General features: G+C 57.5%; 1 protein-coding gene across 11 annotated transcripts; it reads left to right on the forward strand.

The window, feature by feature from the left end:
- Positions 1–1,075: 1,075 nt before the first annotated feature.
- Positions 1,076–14,237, forward strand: SERPINF2 (serpin family F member 2). 11 transcript variants are annotated; one of them, XM_045375678.2, is made up of 12 exons: positions 1,747–1,794; positions 1,886–1,964; positions 2,184–2,284; positions 3,825–3,891; positions 4,007–4,045; positions 4,163–4,225; positions 4,535–4,736; positions 5,865–6,008; positions 6,155–6,358; positions 7,173–7,315; positions 11,554–11,758; positions 13,091–14,237. In XM_045375678.2, exons 4-12 carry the CDS (start codon positions 3,829–3,831, stop codon positions 13,501–13,503), a joined length of 1,476 nt encoding a protein of 491 aa, XP_045231613.2. In that variant the 5' UTR covers positions 1,747–1,794; positions 1,886–1,964; positions 2,184–2,284; positions 3,825–3,828; the 3' UTR covers positions 13,504–14,237. The 11 variants fall into 11 exon arrangements, with proteins under 11 accessions (XP_073874302.1, XP_045231615.2, XP_045231613.2 ...); XM_074018200.1 differs by having other exon boundaries at positions 1,905–1,964; positions 4,163–4,235; XM_045375681.2 differs by having other exon boundaries at positions 1,905–1,964.
- The last annotated feature ends 3,306 nt before the right edge of the window (positions 14,238–17,543 follow it).

Consider the following 17,543-nt stretch of genomic DNA (forward strand, 5'->3'; position numbering starts at 1 on the left):
GTGTGAGGGTGGGAAGCGGCCCGATGCAGGGCAGTGAACAGGTGTGAGGGTGGGAAGCGGCCCGATGCAGGGCAGTGAACAGGTGTGAGGGTGGGAAGCGGCCCGATGCAGGGCAGTGAACAGGTGTGAGGGTGGGAAGCGGCCCGATGCAGGGCAGTGAACAGGTGTGAGGGTGGGAAGCGGCCTGATGCAGGGCAGTGAACAGGTGTGAGGGTGGGAAGCGGCCTGATGCAGGGCAGTGAAGAGCAGGTGTGAGGGTGGGAAGCGGCCTGATGCAGGGCAGTGAAGAGCAGGTGTGAAGGTGGGAAGCGGCCTGATGCAGGGCAGTGAACAGGTGTGAGGGTGGGAAGCGGCCTGATGCAGGGCAGTGAACAGGTGTGAAGGTGGGAAGCGGCCTGATGCAGGGTAGTGAAGAGCAGGTGTGAAGGTGGGAAGTGGCCTGATGCAGGGCAGTGAACAGGTGTGAGGGTGGGAAGCGGCCCGATGCAGGGCAGTGAAGAGCAGGTGTGAAGGTGGGAAGCGGCCTGATGCAGGGCAGTGAACAGGTGTGAGGGTGGGAAGTGGCCCGATGCAGGGCAGTGAACAGGTGTGAGGGTGGGAAGCGGCCTGATGCAGGGCAGTGAAGAGCAGGTGTGAAGGTGGGAAGCGGCCTGATGCAGGGCAGTGAACAGGTGTGAGGGTGGGAAGCGGCCTGATGCAGGGCAGTGAACAGGTGTGAAGGTGGGAAGCGGCCTGATGCAGGGCAGTGAAGAGCAGGTGTGAAGGTGGGAAGCGGCCTGATGCAGGGCAGTGAACAGGTGTGAGGGTGGGAAGCGGCCCGATGCAGGGCAGTGAAGAGCAGGTGTGAAGGTGGGAAGCGGCCTGATGCAGGGCAGTGAACAGGTGTGAGGGTGGGAAGTGGCCCGATGCAGGGCAGTGAACAGGTGTGAGGGTGGGAAGCGGCCTGATGCAGGGCAGTGAACAGGTGTGAGGGTGGGAAGTGGCCCGATGCAGGGCAGTGAAGAGCAGGTGTGAAGGTGGGAAGGAACCTGATCTTTGCACCGGCTGCCAGTTCTAGTTCACACAGCCCTGGGCCAGTTTCCAGAGCCCTCGCGCTTGGGTAGGGGAAAGAGACATTGCTCTGGAGTGGCAGGACGGTGGGACAGGCCGAGTCCCTCTCATCTCTCCTCCCTTACCCCTGCCTTCCGGGCAGCCACCCCGGATCCTGCGCTTGTGAGGTTGGGGGTGAGCTTCCTATCCTGGGCTCTCTGCACAGGCTCTTGTGGCTTCCCCTTTCCTCCCCGGGGAGAAGAAAGGACAATGGAAGTGAGAATCTGGATGTGACTCAGCCCAGCTCTGTGTCCTTGGGCAGGTCACAGGGCCTCTCTGAGCCTGGCTGAACCAGGGATAATCCACACCTCGTGGGGTCTCTGGAAGGCTTAACACAGTGCTAGATTCCTGTGCCTTCTGGATCCGCTCTCTTGGCTAGCCAGATCCAGTCTCTTCACCTCTCTCCTCGTGAACTTCCTCTTTCCAGGCTCAGGGGGGACCCAAATATAGGGGGCTCTGTGTGGCCGCCTCAGGGTTAGACGCCCTGGTGGGAAAGGGGCTTCTGGCTTCAAGGTCAATGTTTAACCGGATGTGCATGTCAATATTTACCAGAAGAGAAGGCAACCTGAACAGGGGTTGGCTGAGAGTAAAGGTCCTGGTGGGAGGGGAGGGGTGGGCTGGGCTGGCTGGAGCCCGGGCGGAGTGTGGGGAGCACCCAAGTGGGACCAGAGGAACATCGTGTGTGGCAGCAAGGAGCCCGCAGAGGTATGAGGGGAGGGACGGCTCGGCCTGCTCCTTGGGCGGGAGAGGAGGGAGCTGCCTCCCTGGCTGAGGGGTCTGGGCTGGATCTATTCAGGAGGCCTGTCACTCCCCAGCCTCCTCTGGGACTTGGAAAAACTGGAGCCTGTTTTTGGCAGGAAGATTCTAATGCCCAGGTCGGAGTCGGGGCCCCGGCCAAGGGCTCTTGTGTGGGATGGGGGTGGGGCCGGGGGTGACCGAAGGATCCTCCAGAAGGGTTGGCCCTGAGATGGGGGTGGGCTGGGGGTAGACTGTGAGACCTCCTCTGACTTATCCTCCTGAGACCGACACCTGCCCTTCCCAGTGCCAGCCTGAGGCAGAGTGCAGGTCGAGGCCTGTGATTCTCCTAAATGCAGGGGTGTCTCTAGCCAGAGTCATTCACTGGGCTCCCCTGCTGGGTCAAAAGGCAGCTCTCTGGCCACCTCGCCACCCCTCCTGAGACCTCAGGGCCTCACAGGTATGTCCAGCCTTGTGGGCAAGACCTGACCAGCCTGAGAAAGACGGGGTAAATGGACGCAGCAGGCTGGGTAGGAGCTCTGGGCTGGGAGCCGTGTGCTGGAGGCTTCAGGGCAGGCTTCCAGGAAGAGGTGGCCTTGAGCCGAGCTGAGCCGGGGGAGTGCCAAGCATCGTACTCAGGGTTTACAAAGACGGGCTTATTTATTTATTTATTTTATTATTATTATTTTTTTTGAGATGGAGTCTCGCTCTGTTGCCCAGGCTGGAGTGCAGTGGCCGGATCTCGGCTCACTGCAAGCTCCGCCTCCCGGGTTCACGCCATTCTCCTGCCTCAGCCTCCCGAGTAGCTGGGACTACAGACGCCCGCAACCGCGCCCGGCTAATTTTTTGTATTTTTTTAGTAGAGACGGGGTTGCACCGTGGTCTTGATCTCCTGACCTTGTGATCCGCGCGCCTCGGCCTCCCAAAGTGCTGGGATTACAGGCGTGAGCCACCGCGCCCGGCCTTATTTATTTTTTTGACGCAGAGTCTTGCTCTGTCGCCCAGGCTGGAGTGCAGTGGTGTGATCTCGGCTCACGACAACCTCCGCCTCCCGGGTTCAAGCGATTCTCTGCCTCAGCCTCTGAGTAACTGGGATTACAGGCGCCCGCCGCCACACCTGGCTACTTTTTGTGTTTTTAGTAGAGATGAGGTCTCATCACGTTGGCCAGGCTGATCCACCTGCCCTCGGCCTCCCAAAGTGCTGGGATTACAGGCGTGAGCCACTGTGCCTGTCCACAAAGATGGTCACGCCTGTAATCCCAGCACTTTGGGAGGAGGCTGAAGTGGGCGGATCGCCTGAGGTCGGGAGTTTGAGACCAGCCTGACTAACACGGAGGACCTCGTTTTTACTAAAAAATACAAAATTAGCCGGGCGTGGTGGCACACGCCTGTAATCCCAGCTACTCGGGAGGCTGAAGCAGGAGAATCCCTTGAACCCAGGAGCTGGAGGTTGCGGTGAGCCCAGATTGTGACATTACACTCCAGCCTGGGCAACAAGAGCGAAACTCCATCTCAAAAAACAAACAAAAATACCCCCAAAAGACGGTCTTATTTTGGTCCTCACCATGCATGTGAGAGGAATAAGGGACTTGTGCCACCGTTTTACAAGGTAAGGCCAAGCCCGGCAGAGTTACGGGAAGTGCCAAGGTTCTTTGGCAAGAGGCAGCCTGGGTGCAGATGCAGACCTGACTCACAGCTCAGGGCCTTGAAGAATGAGAACATTTTGTTTTGGTATTTCCCTCCTATTCACCAAAACGCCCTCAGTGCATGCAATATGAAACACCGAAACTAAACAGGGGGAAGAAGCCGGGGGGGATGTCCCAGCCCCAGGAGCGGCAGCCGTTGTTCCTGTGTTTGGGGTCTGCTCTGATCCTGGAGCCTGCTTCTTCCCCTTGGCAATCGTGACCCAGGACTTGGTGGTATCTGTGATGGCGTGGGTAGGAGTCCCTGGCGGGCGTGGGGACGTGAGACGGGAACAGAGCTTTCTGTCCCTGCCACAGGAACATGGCGCTGTTCTGGGGGCTCCTGGTGCTCAGCTGGTCCTGCCTGCAAGGTCCCCTCTCCGTGGTGAGGCTGGGCTGAAGTCGAGGTGGGGTGGGCTGGAGGGGGAAGAAGAGGGACGTTGGCGTGGAGGGAGGGCTTGGCTCCGAGGGGCCTCCTATCCTCACCCCTTTCTCCACAGTTCTCCCCTGTGAGCGCCATGGAGCCCTTGGGCTGGCAGGTACTGGGGAGCGAGGAGCCTGTGACTGGGTGGAAGGCCCGGGGGGTCTCACCGGTGGCTTGGGCAGGGTGGGGGACCTGTGGGAAGGGTCGCTCTCCATCTGCTTCCTTTCTGCAGCTAACTAGTGGGCCAAACCAGGAGAAGGTGCCCCCACTTACTCTCCTCAAGTTGGGCAACCAGGTACAACCAGGTGGGGCTGGGGAAGAGTGGGCGGGGCCCGAGGGAGGAGGGCCCATCGGCAGGGGTCGGGAGCAGGGGCGCGTGGTGAGGCTGAGGCTCTGGAGTGCCGAGGCCAGAAGGGAGAGGGCGGGAAGGACCGAAGGTGGGCGCCAGGCCCCAGAACGCCAGTGCCCTCTGCCTGACGCTCCCTCTCCCCTGGGGCTGGGACAAGGCCCTGCTGTCCTCAGGCACGGGGGCTGTGACAAGACCTTCAACACAGAACCTGGAGCTGACCGCTTGACCTCCCTGACCCCTGATCTGTCCCTGCAGGAGCCTGGCGGCCAGACTGCCCTGAAGAGTCTCCCAGGAATCTGCAGCAGAGACCCCACCCCCGAGCAGACCCGCAGGCTGGCCCAGGCCATGATGGCCTTCACTGCCGACCTGTTCTCCCTGGTGGCTCAAACGTCCACCTGCCCCAACCTCATCCTGTCACCTCTGAGTGTGGCCCTGGCGCTGTCTCACCTGGCACTAGGTACCCTGGCACCACTTGTCCAGACCAAGAGAGCTGGGAGGCCAGTAGGAACTCAGTACTCAGTGGTTCTCCGTGGTGGTTCCTCCACCAGGGTCACGTGGCTATTTGGTAAAAATGCAGATTCCTAGGCCGGGTGTGGTGGCTCATGCCTGTAATCCCAGCACTTTGGGAGGCTGAGGCGGGCGGATCATGAGGTCAGGAGTTCAAGACCAGCCTGGCCAACATGGTGAAACCCCGTCTCTACTAAAAATACGAAAAAAGTTAGCCGGACGTGGTGGCAGGTGCCTGTAATCCCAGCTACTCGGGAGGCTGAGGCAGAGAATTGCTTGAACCTGCGAGACGGAGCTTGCAGTGAGCCGAGATCGTGCTACTGTACTGCAGCCTGGGCAACAGAGCGAGATTCCATCTCAACAACAACAATAACAACAACAAATTCAGATTCCTGGGCCCCCACCTGTCCGTCTGTGTGAATCAGGTCTCAGGGACTGGGCTGGGGAATGTGCTTATTTACAAGTGCTCCTGCTTTTTTTTTTTTTTTTTTTTTTGAGACAGAGCCTTGCTCTGTCGCCCAGGCTGGAGTGCAGTGGTGCGATCTCGGAGGTATAACCTCCGCCTCCTGGGTTCAAGCCATTCTCCTGCCTCAGCCTCCCGAATAGCTGGGATCACAGGCACCAGCCACCGTGCCCAGCTAATTTTCGTATTTTTAATAGAGACGGGGGTTTCACCATGTTGGCCAGGTTGGTCTCGAACTCTCGACCTCCGGTGATCCACCCACTTTTGCCTCCCAAAGCGCTGGGATTACAGGCGTGAGCCGCTGTGCTTGGCCCGTCCTGGCGATTCCTATGCAAACGTTTGACAAGTTTGATAGCTGTACTCTTTCCCACTGTGCTGGAGGGTCTCTCTCTGGGAAACGGAAGCCCAGAGAGGGAAGGCAACTTGCGTGAGGTGAGGTCACCCAGCCTGTCAGCCACAGCGGGGAGAGTCACGCAGAGCAGATCCGTGGCTGTGGAAGGACGGCGTGTGATCCCGTGGATGTGCTCGCCATGGGCATCCAGGAGGGACTGGAGTGGGCAGTGGGGGTGAGTAAGGACCCGGCGGCTGGGCCTTAGCCTGTGCGGTGCCCTCCAGGTGCTCAGAACCACACGCTGCAGAGGCTGCAACAGGTGCTGCACGCAGGCTCAGGGCTCTGCCTACCCCATCTGCTGAGCCGCCTCTGCCAGAACATGGGCCCCGGGGCCTTCCGACTGGCTGCCAGGATGTACCTGCAGAAAGGTAGGCACTGACGGCAGGGAGCTCCCTCAGTCCCGCCCGGGGTGGAGGAGGGTGAGAGAGAGGGGCTGGGCCTCTGGTAGCCAGTGGGAGCGTGGCTGGCTGTGGAGCCTTGAGCCCTGGGAACAGCTTGTACTCCCTCCATGCAGGATTTCCCATCAAAGAAGATTTCCTGGAACAGTCTGAACGGCTATTTGGGGCAAAGCCCGTGAGCCTGACGGGAAAGCAGGAAGATGACCTGGCAAACATCAACCAATGGGTGAAGGAGGCCACGGAGGGGAAGATTCCGGAGTTCCTCTCTGAGCTACCGGAAGACACCGTGTTGCTTCTCCTCAACGCCATCCACTTCCAGGGTGCGCTCCTCCTCCTCTCAGATCCCCCGCCCTGTAGGCTGAGCTGGGACCTGCAGGCCTTTTTGTTTTTTTGAGACAAGTCTCGCTCCGTCGCCCAGGCTGGAGCACAGTGGCGTGATCTCGGCTCCCTGCAACCTCCGCCTCCCGGGTTCAAGCGATTCTCCTGGCTCAGCCTCCTGAGTAACTGGGATGACAGGTGCCCGACACCACGCCCAGCTAATTTTTGGATTTTAGTAGAGACAGGGTTTCACTGTGTTGGCCAGGCTGGCCTTGAACTCCTGACCTCAGGTGATCTGCCCACTTCGGCCTCCCAAAGTGCTGGGGTTACAGGCGTGAGCCCCCGCGCCCGGCCATGCAGGCTTTGTTCTGAGGGTCTCCTTTGTTCCTCAGTCTGGGCCATGAGGCAGGGGGCTGTCTGGGTCTGGTGGGGACGGGTACCCAGGAGCCAGATGAGTTGTTCTAGAGAGAATACCCTGGGAACCAATGGTCTGAAAAGATCCAGGAGGAGGTTCCTAGGAGAATTGCAGGGATTGGGGAAAACACAAGCCCAGATTTCAAAAATGCTATGGGAAAGAGACATTATATCAATTGGATGCCAACGGGCATTCCCTGGGGTCTTGGCCTCCTCCGCTCTCTCATCCTTGAATGGATTCTGGGTGGGATGGGCAATGGGCTGGGGGTGCAGAGACCAAGCTGGTCCCCATCGACGTGACCCCTGCCCTCTGCCCCAAGCCAGTCCCCATCGACATGACCCCTGCCCTCTGCCCCAAGCTGGTCCCCGTCGACCTGACCCCTGCCCTCTGCTTGGTTTCAGGTTTCTGGAGGAGCAAGTTTGACCCGAGCCTCACCCAGAGAGACTCCTTCCACCTGGACGAGCAGTTCACGGTGCCCGTGGAAATGATGCAAGCCCGCACGTATCCTCTGCGCTGGTTCATGCTGGAGCAGCCCGAGATCCAGGTCACTCTTGGTTGTCCAGCAGGCTGGGCCTGAGGCTGGGAGGTGGGGAAGGCAGTGGACAGGCTGTGGAGCAGGCACAGGGATGGGTGGAGGGTGTCTCGCCTTCTTTGCCGCCACGTCCCCTAGGCAGGCAGTTGCAAAAGGTCCCACGATCCCCCCTCCTACCCGGCAGGAGAACTGAGGCTTCAGGCTCTTTGAGGTTCAGTAATTCAGTGAAAATATAGTGGGCATTTGCTGTGTGCCAGATACTGTTCTAAGCACTAGGGTTTTTTTGGAGCATGTGGGAGGCCAGGTCTCTGCTCTTAGGAGGGAGGATACACAGTGCAACAGTGAATGGACATCAACACAGGAATTACAGACCGTGGGAAGTGCTGTGGAGGGAAAGCTGAAAAAGAAGGTGATTTTGGCCGGGCCTGGTGGCTCACGCCTGCAATCCCAGCACTTTGGGAGGCCCAGGCGGGTGGATAATACGGTCAGGAGTTCAAGACCAGCCTGGCCAAGATGTGAAACCCTGTTTCTACTAAAAATACAAAAATTAGCTGGGCATGGTGGCAGGCGCCTGTAATCCCAGCTACTCTGGAAGCTGAGGCGGGAGAATCACTTGAACCCAGGAGGTGGAGGCTGCAGTGGGCTGAGATTGTGCCACTGCACTCCAGCCTGGGAAACACATTGAGACTCTGATCTGCTCACCTCAGTCTCCCTAAATGCTGGGATTACAGGCATGACCCACCATGCCTGGCCTTATTTAGGCATCTTAGAGTGGTAAGGGTGAATTCTGTGAGGAGGGGGCATTGGATTGAGACTCAGGTGACCATTGGTGATAAGGGTTTATTACAAGGGCCCATGGACTTTGGGGCAGCACAGGGACCACCCCACGGCCATGTAGCCACTCAGGGTCTCCGCAGCCCCCAGCCTGGGAGAGTCCACTGGGCCCTCATACAGTGCTCCTTAGAAGGGAGGATCTGATTGGATTGGATTTCTTAGCATCCTGCGTGAAACATTCCGATTGGACAAACTTCCCTTTTTTTTTTTTTGAGACAGAGTCTCGCTGTGTCACCCACGCTGGAGTGCAGTGGCTCGATCTCTGCTCATTGCAGCCTCTGCCTCCCGGGTTCAAGCCATTCTCCTACCTCAACCTCTCGAGTAGCTGGGACTATAGGCATGTGCCACCATGCCTGGCTAATTTTTTTTTTTTTGAGACAGAGTCTTGCTCTGTCGCCCAGGCTGGAGTGCAGTGGTGTGATCTCGGCTCACTGCAAGCTCCTCCTCCCGGGTTCCCGCCATTCTCCTGCCTCAGCCTCCCGAGTAGCTGGGACTACAGGTGCCCGCAACCGCGCCCGGCTAATTTTTTTTGTATTTTTTTTTTTTTAGTAGAGACGGGGTTTCACCGTGGTCTCAATCTCCTGACCTTGTGATCCGCCTGCCTTGGCCTCCCAAAGTGCTGCGATTACAGGCGTGAGCCACCGCGCCCGGCCTGTTTTGTTTTTTTTGAGACAGAGTTTCACTCTGTCACCCGGGCTGGAGTGCAGTAGTGTGATCTCGGCTCACTGCAGCCTCTGCCTCCCAGGTTCAAGCGATTCTCCTGCCTCAGCCTCCCGAGTAGCTGGGACCACAGGCGCCCGCCACCATGCCCGGCTAATTTTTGCATTTTTAGTACAGATGGGGTTTCACCATATTGGCCAGGATAGTCTTCATATCCTGACCTCGTGATCTACCCACCTGGGCCTCCCAAAGTGCTAGGATTATAGGCGTGAGCCACGGCGTCCAGCCAATTTTTGTAATTTTTTTTTTTGTAGAGACTGGTTTCACCATGTTGGCCAGGCTGGTTTCAGGATCAAACTCCTGACCACAAGTGATCCGCCTGCCTCAGCCTCCGAAAGTGCTGGGATTACAGGCGTGAGCCACTGCGCCCAGCTCTGATTGGATAAAATTCCGCGCCAGGCTGTCTCAGGTGTGGCCTCCCTTGCTTCTAGCTGGAATGTGGTCCCCTTGGCCTGGGCATTGATCCCTGGGCCAGACAGCTGTGGCTGAGATGGCCATGTTTGTTAGCTTCACAAGGCAAGTGTGACACAGAGCACAGCCACTTGTGCAGGAAGGAGCCGGAAGCCACTTGGGCAGCCCTGCTGGGAGGGGGCTGTGGGCAAGGCCGGCCGGAGTGTGTCCTGGCTTCCCGGCAGCTCACTCTGAAAGGCCAGTCTGATCCACCTCCCCAGAGGTTTCCCTTTCCTGCTTCCCCTTTCCTCCAGGCTGTGTCCTGCACACTCCTCCTTCATCCTTTGTCTCCTTTCCTTGGGCCTCCTCAGCCTTTCTTGTCCTCAGGCCCTCTACAGACCCATACAGCCAGAACCCAGGTCTTATCCTCCCACGGGCAGGGGTTCTCCACACAGGCACTCTGCCTGGAACCCAAGGAGTCACAACTGCAGGAGGCCCTCGAGCCCTGTGGTGTCCACACTGCTTTTGCTGCAGAATCCCTTCAAATGAAATCTTTTTTTTTTTTTTTTTTTTTTTTTTTTTTTTTTTGAGACGGAGTCTCGCTCTGTCACCCAGGCTGGAGTGCAGTGGCCGGATCTCAGCTCACTGCAAGCTCCGCCTCCCGGGTTTACGCCATTCTCCTGCCTCAGCCTCCCGAGTAGCTGGGACTACAGGCGCCGGCCACCTCGCCCGGCTAGTTTTTTGTATTTTTTAGTAGAGACGGGGTTTCACCGTGTTAGCCAGATGGTCTCGATCTCCTGACCTCGTGATCCGCCCGCCTCGGCCTCCCAAAGTGCTGGGATTACAGGCTTGAGCCACCGCGCCCGGCCTCAAATGAAATCTTAATGGCCGGGTGCGGTGGCTCACGCCTGTAATCCCAGCATTTTGGGAGGCTGAGGCAGGTGGATCACCTGAGGTCTGGAGTTTGAGACCAGCCTGGCCCAACATGGTGAAACTCCATCTCTACAAAAAATACAAAAATCGGCCAGGTGAGATGGTGGGCGCCTGTAGTCCCAGCTATGCGGGAGGCTGAGGCAGGAGAATCACTTGAACCCGGGTGGCAGAGGTTACAGTGAGCTGAGGTCACGCCATTGTACTCCAGCCTGGGCAATAAGAGTCAAACTCTGTCTCAAAAAAAAAAAAAAGAAAAAGAAAAAAGACGCCGGGTGCATTGGCTCATGCCTGTAATCCCAGCACTTTGAGAGGCCGATGCAGGTGGATTACGAGGTCAGGAGATCGAGACCATCCTGGCTAACACGGTGAAATCCTGTCTCTACTAAAAATGCCAAAAAAATTAGCCGGGCATGGTGGCGGGTGCCTGTAGTCCCAGCTACTTGGGAGGCTGAGGCGGGAGAATGGCATGAACCTGGGAGGTGGAGGTTGCAGTGAGCCGAGATCGCGCCATTACACACCAGCCTGGGCGAGAGAGCAAGACTCCGTCTCAAAAAAAAAAAAAAGGAAAGAAAAAAAAGAACTCTTAAGCCAAATCACAATATATATACACAGCTGGCAAAGTCACAAGAGGGAGGTGAGGGAGGGTGGGGAGGACATTACTCTGTGGTGACTCACCCACAGAACCCAGGTGTGGTGTGACAGCCAGTGACCCTGTCTGTGGTACATCTGGAGAAGCTGAGACAAGAACAGGCGATTCCTTACGCCAGGTCACAGGGCCAGCTGGTAGCAGGTGAAGAGAGAGAAAACCAGCAGGTATTGAGCACTGTCCATGACAGCGACACTGCTGGAAAGTATTTTTTTGAGACGGATTTCACTCTTGTCCACAGGCTGGAGGGCAGTGACGTGATCTCGGCTCACTGCAACCTCCGCCTCCCAGGTTCAAGTGATTCTCCTGCCTCAGCCTCTGGAGTAGCTGGGATTACAGGCGCCTGCCACCATGCCCAGCTAGTTGTTGTATTTTTAGTAGAGATGGGGTTTTGCTATGTTGGCCAGGCTGGTCTGGAACTCCTGACCTCAGGTGATCCGCCTGCCTCGGCCTCCCAAAGTGCTGGGATGACAGGCGTGAGCCACCGCGCCCGGCCACACTGCTAGAAACTTTGAAAGCATCTCATTCGGTTACGTGTCCGCCTGCAGTGGGAGAGGTAGTGTGACTCCACCCCTCAGTGAGGACGTGGAGGAGCAGCGGGGTCAGGCACACACCTGGCAGGATGGCCCGCAGCTCCAGCGTCTGCCTCAGGAGCATGTGCTGGCCCCGTCCCCACTTAGCTTCGGGGCTTTCTGGTCCTCATGCTCTTCCCTTCCCTTTTCCGTAGGTGGCTCATTTTCCCTTTAAGAACAACATGAGCTTTGTGGTCCTTGTACCCACCCACTTTGAATGGAACGTGTCCCAGGTACTGGCCAACCTGAGTTGGGACACCCTGTACCCACCTTCGGTGTGGGAGAGGCCCACCAAGGTCCGGCTGCCTAAGCTGTATCTGAAACACCAAATGGACCTGATGGCCACCCTCAGCCGGCTGGGTAAGGAGGAGGGTGCGGGCCAGCCCCCGAGGTCAGGCTGGGCAGGGCGGGTGAGGAGGAAGCCTCCGGCTGGCAGTGGAGCTGAGTCAGGGCTGCCCTGTGTCCTGCTCTTTTCCAGGGCTTCGAGAGGGGGAGAGGGTTGAATATGAGCCCCTGGACCCTCTGTCCTGGTGCAAGTTGGGGTGGCCTGGAGAATGGGGATCTGCTTTGCTGCCCAAGACCTAGCACTGCAAGGAGAGTCTGGGTAGAGAGCCGGGGGTGGCATGTGAGCCTCGCCGGCTCCCCTGGAACGGGAAGGAGGAAAAGCTGGGGTGTCACACTGTTAAAGAAATGCTGGGTGGGGTGGCTTATGCCCATAATCCTGGCACGTTGGGAAGCTGAAGTGAGTGGATTGCTTGAGCGCGGGAGTTCGAGACCAGCCTGTGCAACACGGTGAAACTCCGTCTCTACAAACAATACAAAAATTAGCTGGGTGTGGTGATGATACTGGGGAGACTGAGGTGGGAGGACCTCTTGAACCCAGGCGGCTGACGCTGCAGTGAGCCGTAATTGTGCCACCGCACTCCAGCCTCAGCAACGGAACTGAGACCATGTCTCAAAAATAAAAATAAAGGCCGGGCACGGTGGCTCACACCCGTAATCCTAGAATTTTGGGAGGCCAAAGCGGGTGGATCACCTGAAGTCAGGAGTTCCAGACCAGCCTGGCCAACATGGTGAAAACCCGTCTCCACTAAAGATACAAAAATTATCCGGCATGGTGGCGCGTGCCTCTAATCCCGGCTACTTGGGAGGCTGAGGCAGGAGAATCGCTTGAACCAGGGAGGAGGAGGTTGCAGCGAGCCAAGGTCGTGCCACTGCACTCCAGCCTGGACAACAGCGTGAGACTCCATCTCAAAAAAAAAAAATTATAATAACTAAAATAAATAAATAAAGCATCTATCCTTCAGCCATTTGCTAAGCAGCTGCTGTATGCCAGGTACTGCACCAGGCACTGGGAGCCGACCCTGTGCAAACAGCTGAGTCCAGTGGGGTGGGCAGACGAGCAATCACATACTTACAAGAGCATAAGCGATAAGACAGAGAGGGCTTCTCTCCAGCTCACCCAGGAGAACACTGAAAATGTGCCTAGGCTGGACTTTAGAGCTGGGGATCAGGGAAGGCTTCCTGGAGGAGGTGATGTTTAAGTTGAGACTTGGGAATCAAACAGGAATGAAGCAGGGATCTATGAGTTCAAGGTGTGCCCTGGCCAGGATCTCAGATACCCTCCCAAGCAGCTCCAGGAGCCTGTGGGGCCAAGGGCAGCTCTGACCAGCCATCTCTGGCCCTGGGCAGGCCTGCAGGAGCTGTTCCAGGCCCCAGACCTGCGCGGGATCTCTGAGCAGAGCCTGGTGGTGTCCGGCGTGCAGCATCAGTCCACCCTGGAGCTCAGCGAGGTCGGCGTGGAGGCGGCGGCGGCCACCAGCATCGCCATGTCCCGCATGTCCCTGTCCTCCTTCAGCGTGAACCGCCCCTTCCTCTTCTTCATCTTTGAGGACACCACAGGCCTTCCCCTCTTTGTGGGCAGCGTGAGGAACCCCAACCCCAGCGCGCCACGGGAGCTCAAGGAGCAGCAGGATTCCCCGGGAGACAAGGACTTCCTCCACAGCCTGAAAGCCGGCCCCCGCGGAGACAAGCTCTTCGGCCCTGACTTGAAACTTGCGCCCCCCTTGGAGGAGGATTACCCTGAGCTTGGCAGCCCTAAGTGAGGGGCCATAGCTGTGGCATCCAGAGTCCCTGCCTGGACCAGCCTCTCCACTCATGTGACTCTTTCCAACCTGCTTTGTGGCACTCGGGCAGGGGCCGGGGGGCTGTCTGAGAGAGGCCATTCTTTCCCAACATCTCTTGGGGAGTTTAGGGCGTGGGGGGTGGGTGGTTGGGCGGAGGGCAGGCATCGGGGAGCCGGGAGCCTGACCCCCATCTTTCTTCCAAATGGGCTCAGAGGGTGTCCTGTGCCGGGGCCTGGGCAGGAGGGAGGTGCTTCTAGTTCTGCCAGGAGACAGGTTAGCTGCTCCCCACGTCAGCCGGGACATCCCTACTTTTGTTTACCAGAGAGAAAGGGAGGGGGAGAGGGCCGCCTTTGGACTTGTCCCGGGACACCGAGGCTAGGGCGGGGAGAGACGGGCCCTGGTGGTGGCCCCGGAAGGACAGCGTTGTCCTCAGCCCCGCGTGGAACTCGCGTCTGGCACAGCCTGACCGCGGCCTAACCTGCTGAGAGCCCATCAGCCTCCATCCCACCCCCAGGGCCTTGTCATCCCAGGCTTCCCACGGCTCCTCGAGATCCCAACACTGCCAGCATCTCCCTTCCTTCCTCTCTCCTGTCTCCCTCCTCTGCCCGGGAGCTCAGGAGCCGAGGCAGGGAAGGGTCCTATGGGCTCCTTAAGGCTCTTTTGTAAGGTTTTTGTAGTGATTTTTATGCCACCTGAATAAACAATGAATGGGCCTGGCTGGTTTGATGTCACCGTTCTGGGCATGGGTGGGGACAAGCGAGGATGGTGGGGAAGGAGGGGAGGCGGCTGCAGGGCGGACTGTGCTGAGGAACCCTAGGCCCAGCAGGGCGGCAGCCCGCACAGTGCCACGTTTGGCCTCTGGCCGCTCGACAGGCATTCTTCTCCACATGGTCCCCTCTGACCTCGCCAGCCCTCCCCCGGGACACCTCCACGCCAGCCTGCCTCTGCTCCTGACCTCTTCTCTCTATGCCTCAGGCAGCCGGCAACAAGGGCGGCTCAGAATAGCGCCAGCCTCCTGGTTTGGGAGAAGAACTGGCAATTAGGGAGTTTGCGGAGCTTCTAATTACACGCCAGCCCCTCTGCCAGGAGCTGGCGCCCGCCAGCCGGGGGCAGGCTGCCGGGAGTACCCGGCTCCAGCTGGAGACAGTCAGTGCCTGAGGATTTGGGGGAAGCAGGTGGGGAAACCTTGGCACAGGGCTGACACCTTCCTCTGTGCCAGAGCCCAGGAGCTGGGGCAGCGTGGGTGGGCACGCTTCCCTGCTGGGGGTGCAGGGTGTCCACGTGGCAGCGGCCACCTGGAGCCCTAATGTGCAGTGGTTAAGAGCAAGTGCCTGAAGGTCAGAGAGAGGCCTGGCATGGAATCTGGCTTCTTGCAGACAAGCAGTGTGGAGAGACAGATGATTAATCAACAAAGAGAAATACGTTGTATGTCCGAGGATACGCTGCCGGAAGAGCAATGGTGAAAGTGAAGTAGGGAAGGGGCAGGGCTGGGAGGAAAAGCCTCGTGAGAAGCTGAGACGGGAGCAGGGCCTTGAAGGGGATGAAGGAGGGCACTACGGAGGTCCTGGCGAAGCGTGGCCTGGCCAAGGAACGGCATGGGCAGAGGTCCTGCCGAGGAGCTCAAGACAGGCGGGATGGTGGGGCTGGAGTGGAGAGAGTGAGCGGGAGGAGGAGGAGGAGTCAGAGAAGAGCTCAGGACAGATCCTTTAGGCTCTAGGGACACGATAAACACTGTGGTTTTTGTCTTGTCAAGTCTGTCCTTTTTATTTTTTTTGAAAAAGTCTCGCTCTGTAGCCCAGGCTGGAGTGCAGCAGTGTGATCTCGGCTCACTGCAATCTCTGCCTCCTGGGTCCAAACAATTCTCCTGCCTCAGCCTCCCAAGTAGCCAGGATTACAAGTGCCCACTATCGGCCGGGCGCGGTGGCTCAAGCCTGTAATCCCAGCACTTTGGGAGGCCGAGACGGGCGGATCATGAGGTCAGGAGATCGAGACCATCCTGGCTAACACGGTGAAACCCCGTCTCTACTAAAAAATACAAAAAACTAGCCGGGCGAGGCGGCGGACGCCTGTAGTCCCAGCTACTCGGGAGGCTGAGGCAGGAGAATGGCGTAAACCCGGGAGGCGGAGCTTGCAGTGAGCTGAGATCCGGCCACTGCACTCCAGCCTGGGCGACAGAGCGAAGACTCCGTCTCAAAAAAAAAAAAAAAAAAAATACAAAAAAGTAGCCGGGCGAGGTGGCGGGCGCCTGTAGTCCCAGCTACTTGGGAGGCTGAGGCAGGAGAATGGCATAAACCTGGGAGGCGGAGCTTGCAGTGAGCTGAGATCCAGCCACTGCACTCCAGCCTGGGTGACAGAGCGAGACTCCGTGTCAAAAAAAAAAAAAACAAAAAACAAAAAACAAAACAAAACAAGTGCCTACTACCGCACCCGGCTAATTTTTGTATTTTAGTAGAGACCAGGTTTCACCATGTTGGCCAAGCTGGTCTTGAACTCCTGACCATGGGTGATCCGCCCGCCTCGGCCTCCCAAAGTGGTGTGAGCCATTGCGCCCTGCAATGCTTGTCAAGTCTTTCTCAGCATTCCCCTCCTCTCCACTGCAGCTCCCAGCGCCCCGGCCTGGGCCTCATCTTCACTTCCTGGGATCCCTGACATTGCCTGCTAGGCCCTCCCTGTCTCTGGTCTGGCTGCCTTCACTGTAACCTCCACCCAGCAGGTGCCTCTTCAGCACCTCCTGTCAACCCAGCAGCACACCAAGCCCTGGGGATGCAGCAACGAACAGGCAGATGCTGCACTCCAGCCTGGGTGACAGAGCCAGACTCCACCTCAAAACAAGAAGGACCAGATGCAGAAAACAGGAGATGTACTAGGAATGAAATTGGAGAGATTTTGCGATACCGAGTAACTGTGGGGAGGCCTTTTCCAGGGGCCATTTCGCTGAGAGACAGATGGTATGAAGACCTGACCGTTCAGAAACAGGGGAAGAGGCAGCCGCCTGGGCAAAGGCCTTTGGGGCAGGAAAAATCCTGGATCACTAGAGAAGCAGAAAGATGGCCAGTGTGACCAGCGCGTGACAAAGTCAGAGAGAACCGGGAAGATGGAGCTGGAGACGCAGGCGGGGCCGGATCACGAGGGTCCTCGCAGACCACAGCAAGGGTTTGGATTTTTTTCCAAGCAGAAACGAAGCTGCTGAAGGGGGTTTTCCTTTACAATTTTTAGTTGAAATATAATCTGCAAAGTACACAAGTCTTAACTATTTGTAAGCTTAATGACTGTTTCCATGAACCAAATACTGCTGTGCAACCATCACCGGCTCAAGAAATAGAACCTTCTGCTGACTGCCAGTAACAGTGGCTCGGCGCAGAAACAGAACTCTTCTGACTTCCCGTAACATACGGTTTTTTTATTCTGTTTTGTTTTGTTTTGTTTTTAAGAGGCAAGGTCTGTAATCCCAGCACTGTGGGAGGCCGAGACGGGCGGATCACGAGGTTAGGAGATCGAGACCATCCTGGCTGACACGGTGAAACCCCGTCTCTACTAAAAAAAAAATACAAAAAACTAGCCGGGCGAGGTGGCGGGCGCCTGTAGTCCCAGCTACTCGGGAGGCTGAGGCAGGAGAATGGCGCAAACCCGGGAGGCGGAGCTTGCAGTGAGCTGAGATCCGGCCACTGCATTCCAGCCTGGGTGACAAAGCGAGACTCTGTCTCAACAACAACAACAACGACAACAACAACAACAAAAAAAGAGGCAAGGTCTGGCTCTGTCGCCCAGGCTGGATGGAGTGCAGTGGTGCGATCACAGTTCACGGCAGCCTTGACATCCTGGGCTCAAGCGATCTTCCTGCCTTGGCCTCCCAAATGTAGGGATTATAGGTATGAGCCACTGTGCTTGGCATTTATTCATCTTTCATGTCAAGCAGGCAATTGAATATTTGATCAGGGATAGAATTGTCTTTTTGGGGGTACACAGATGCATTTAATGTCATGGAACTGGGCCGGGCGCAGTGGCTCACACCTGTAATC

Source organism: Macaca fascicularis, chromosome 16 (genome assembly GCF_037993035.2).
Source record: "Macaca fascicularis isolate 582-1 chromosome 16, T2T-MFA8v1.1".
Lineage (NCBI taxonomy): Eukaryota > Metazoa > Chordata > Mammalia > Primates > Cercopithecidae > Macaca > Macaca fascicularis.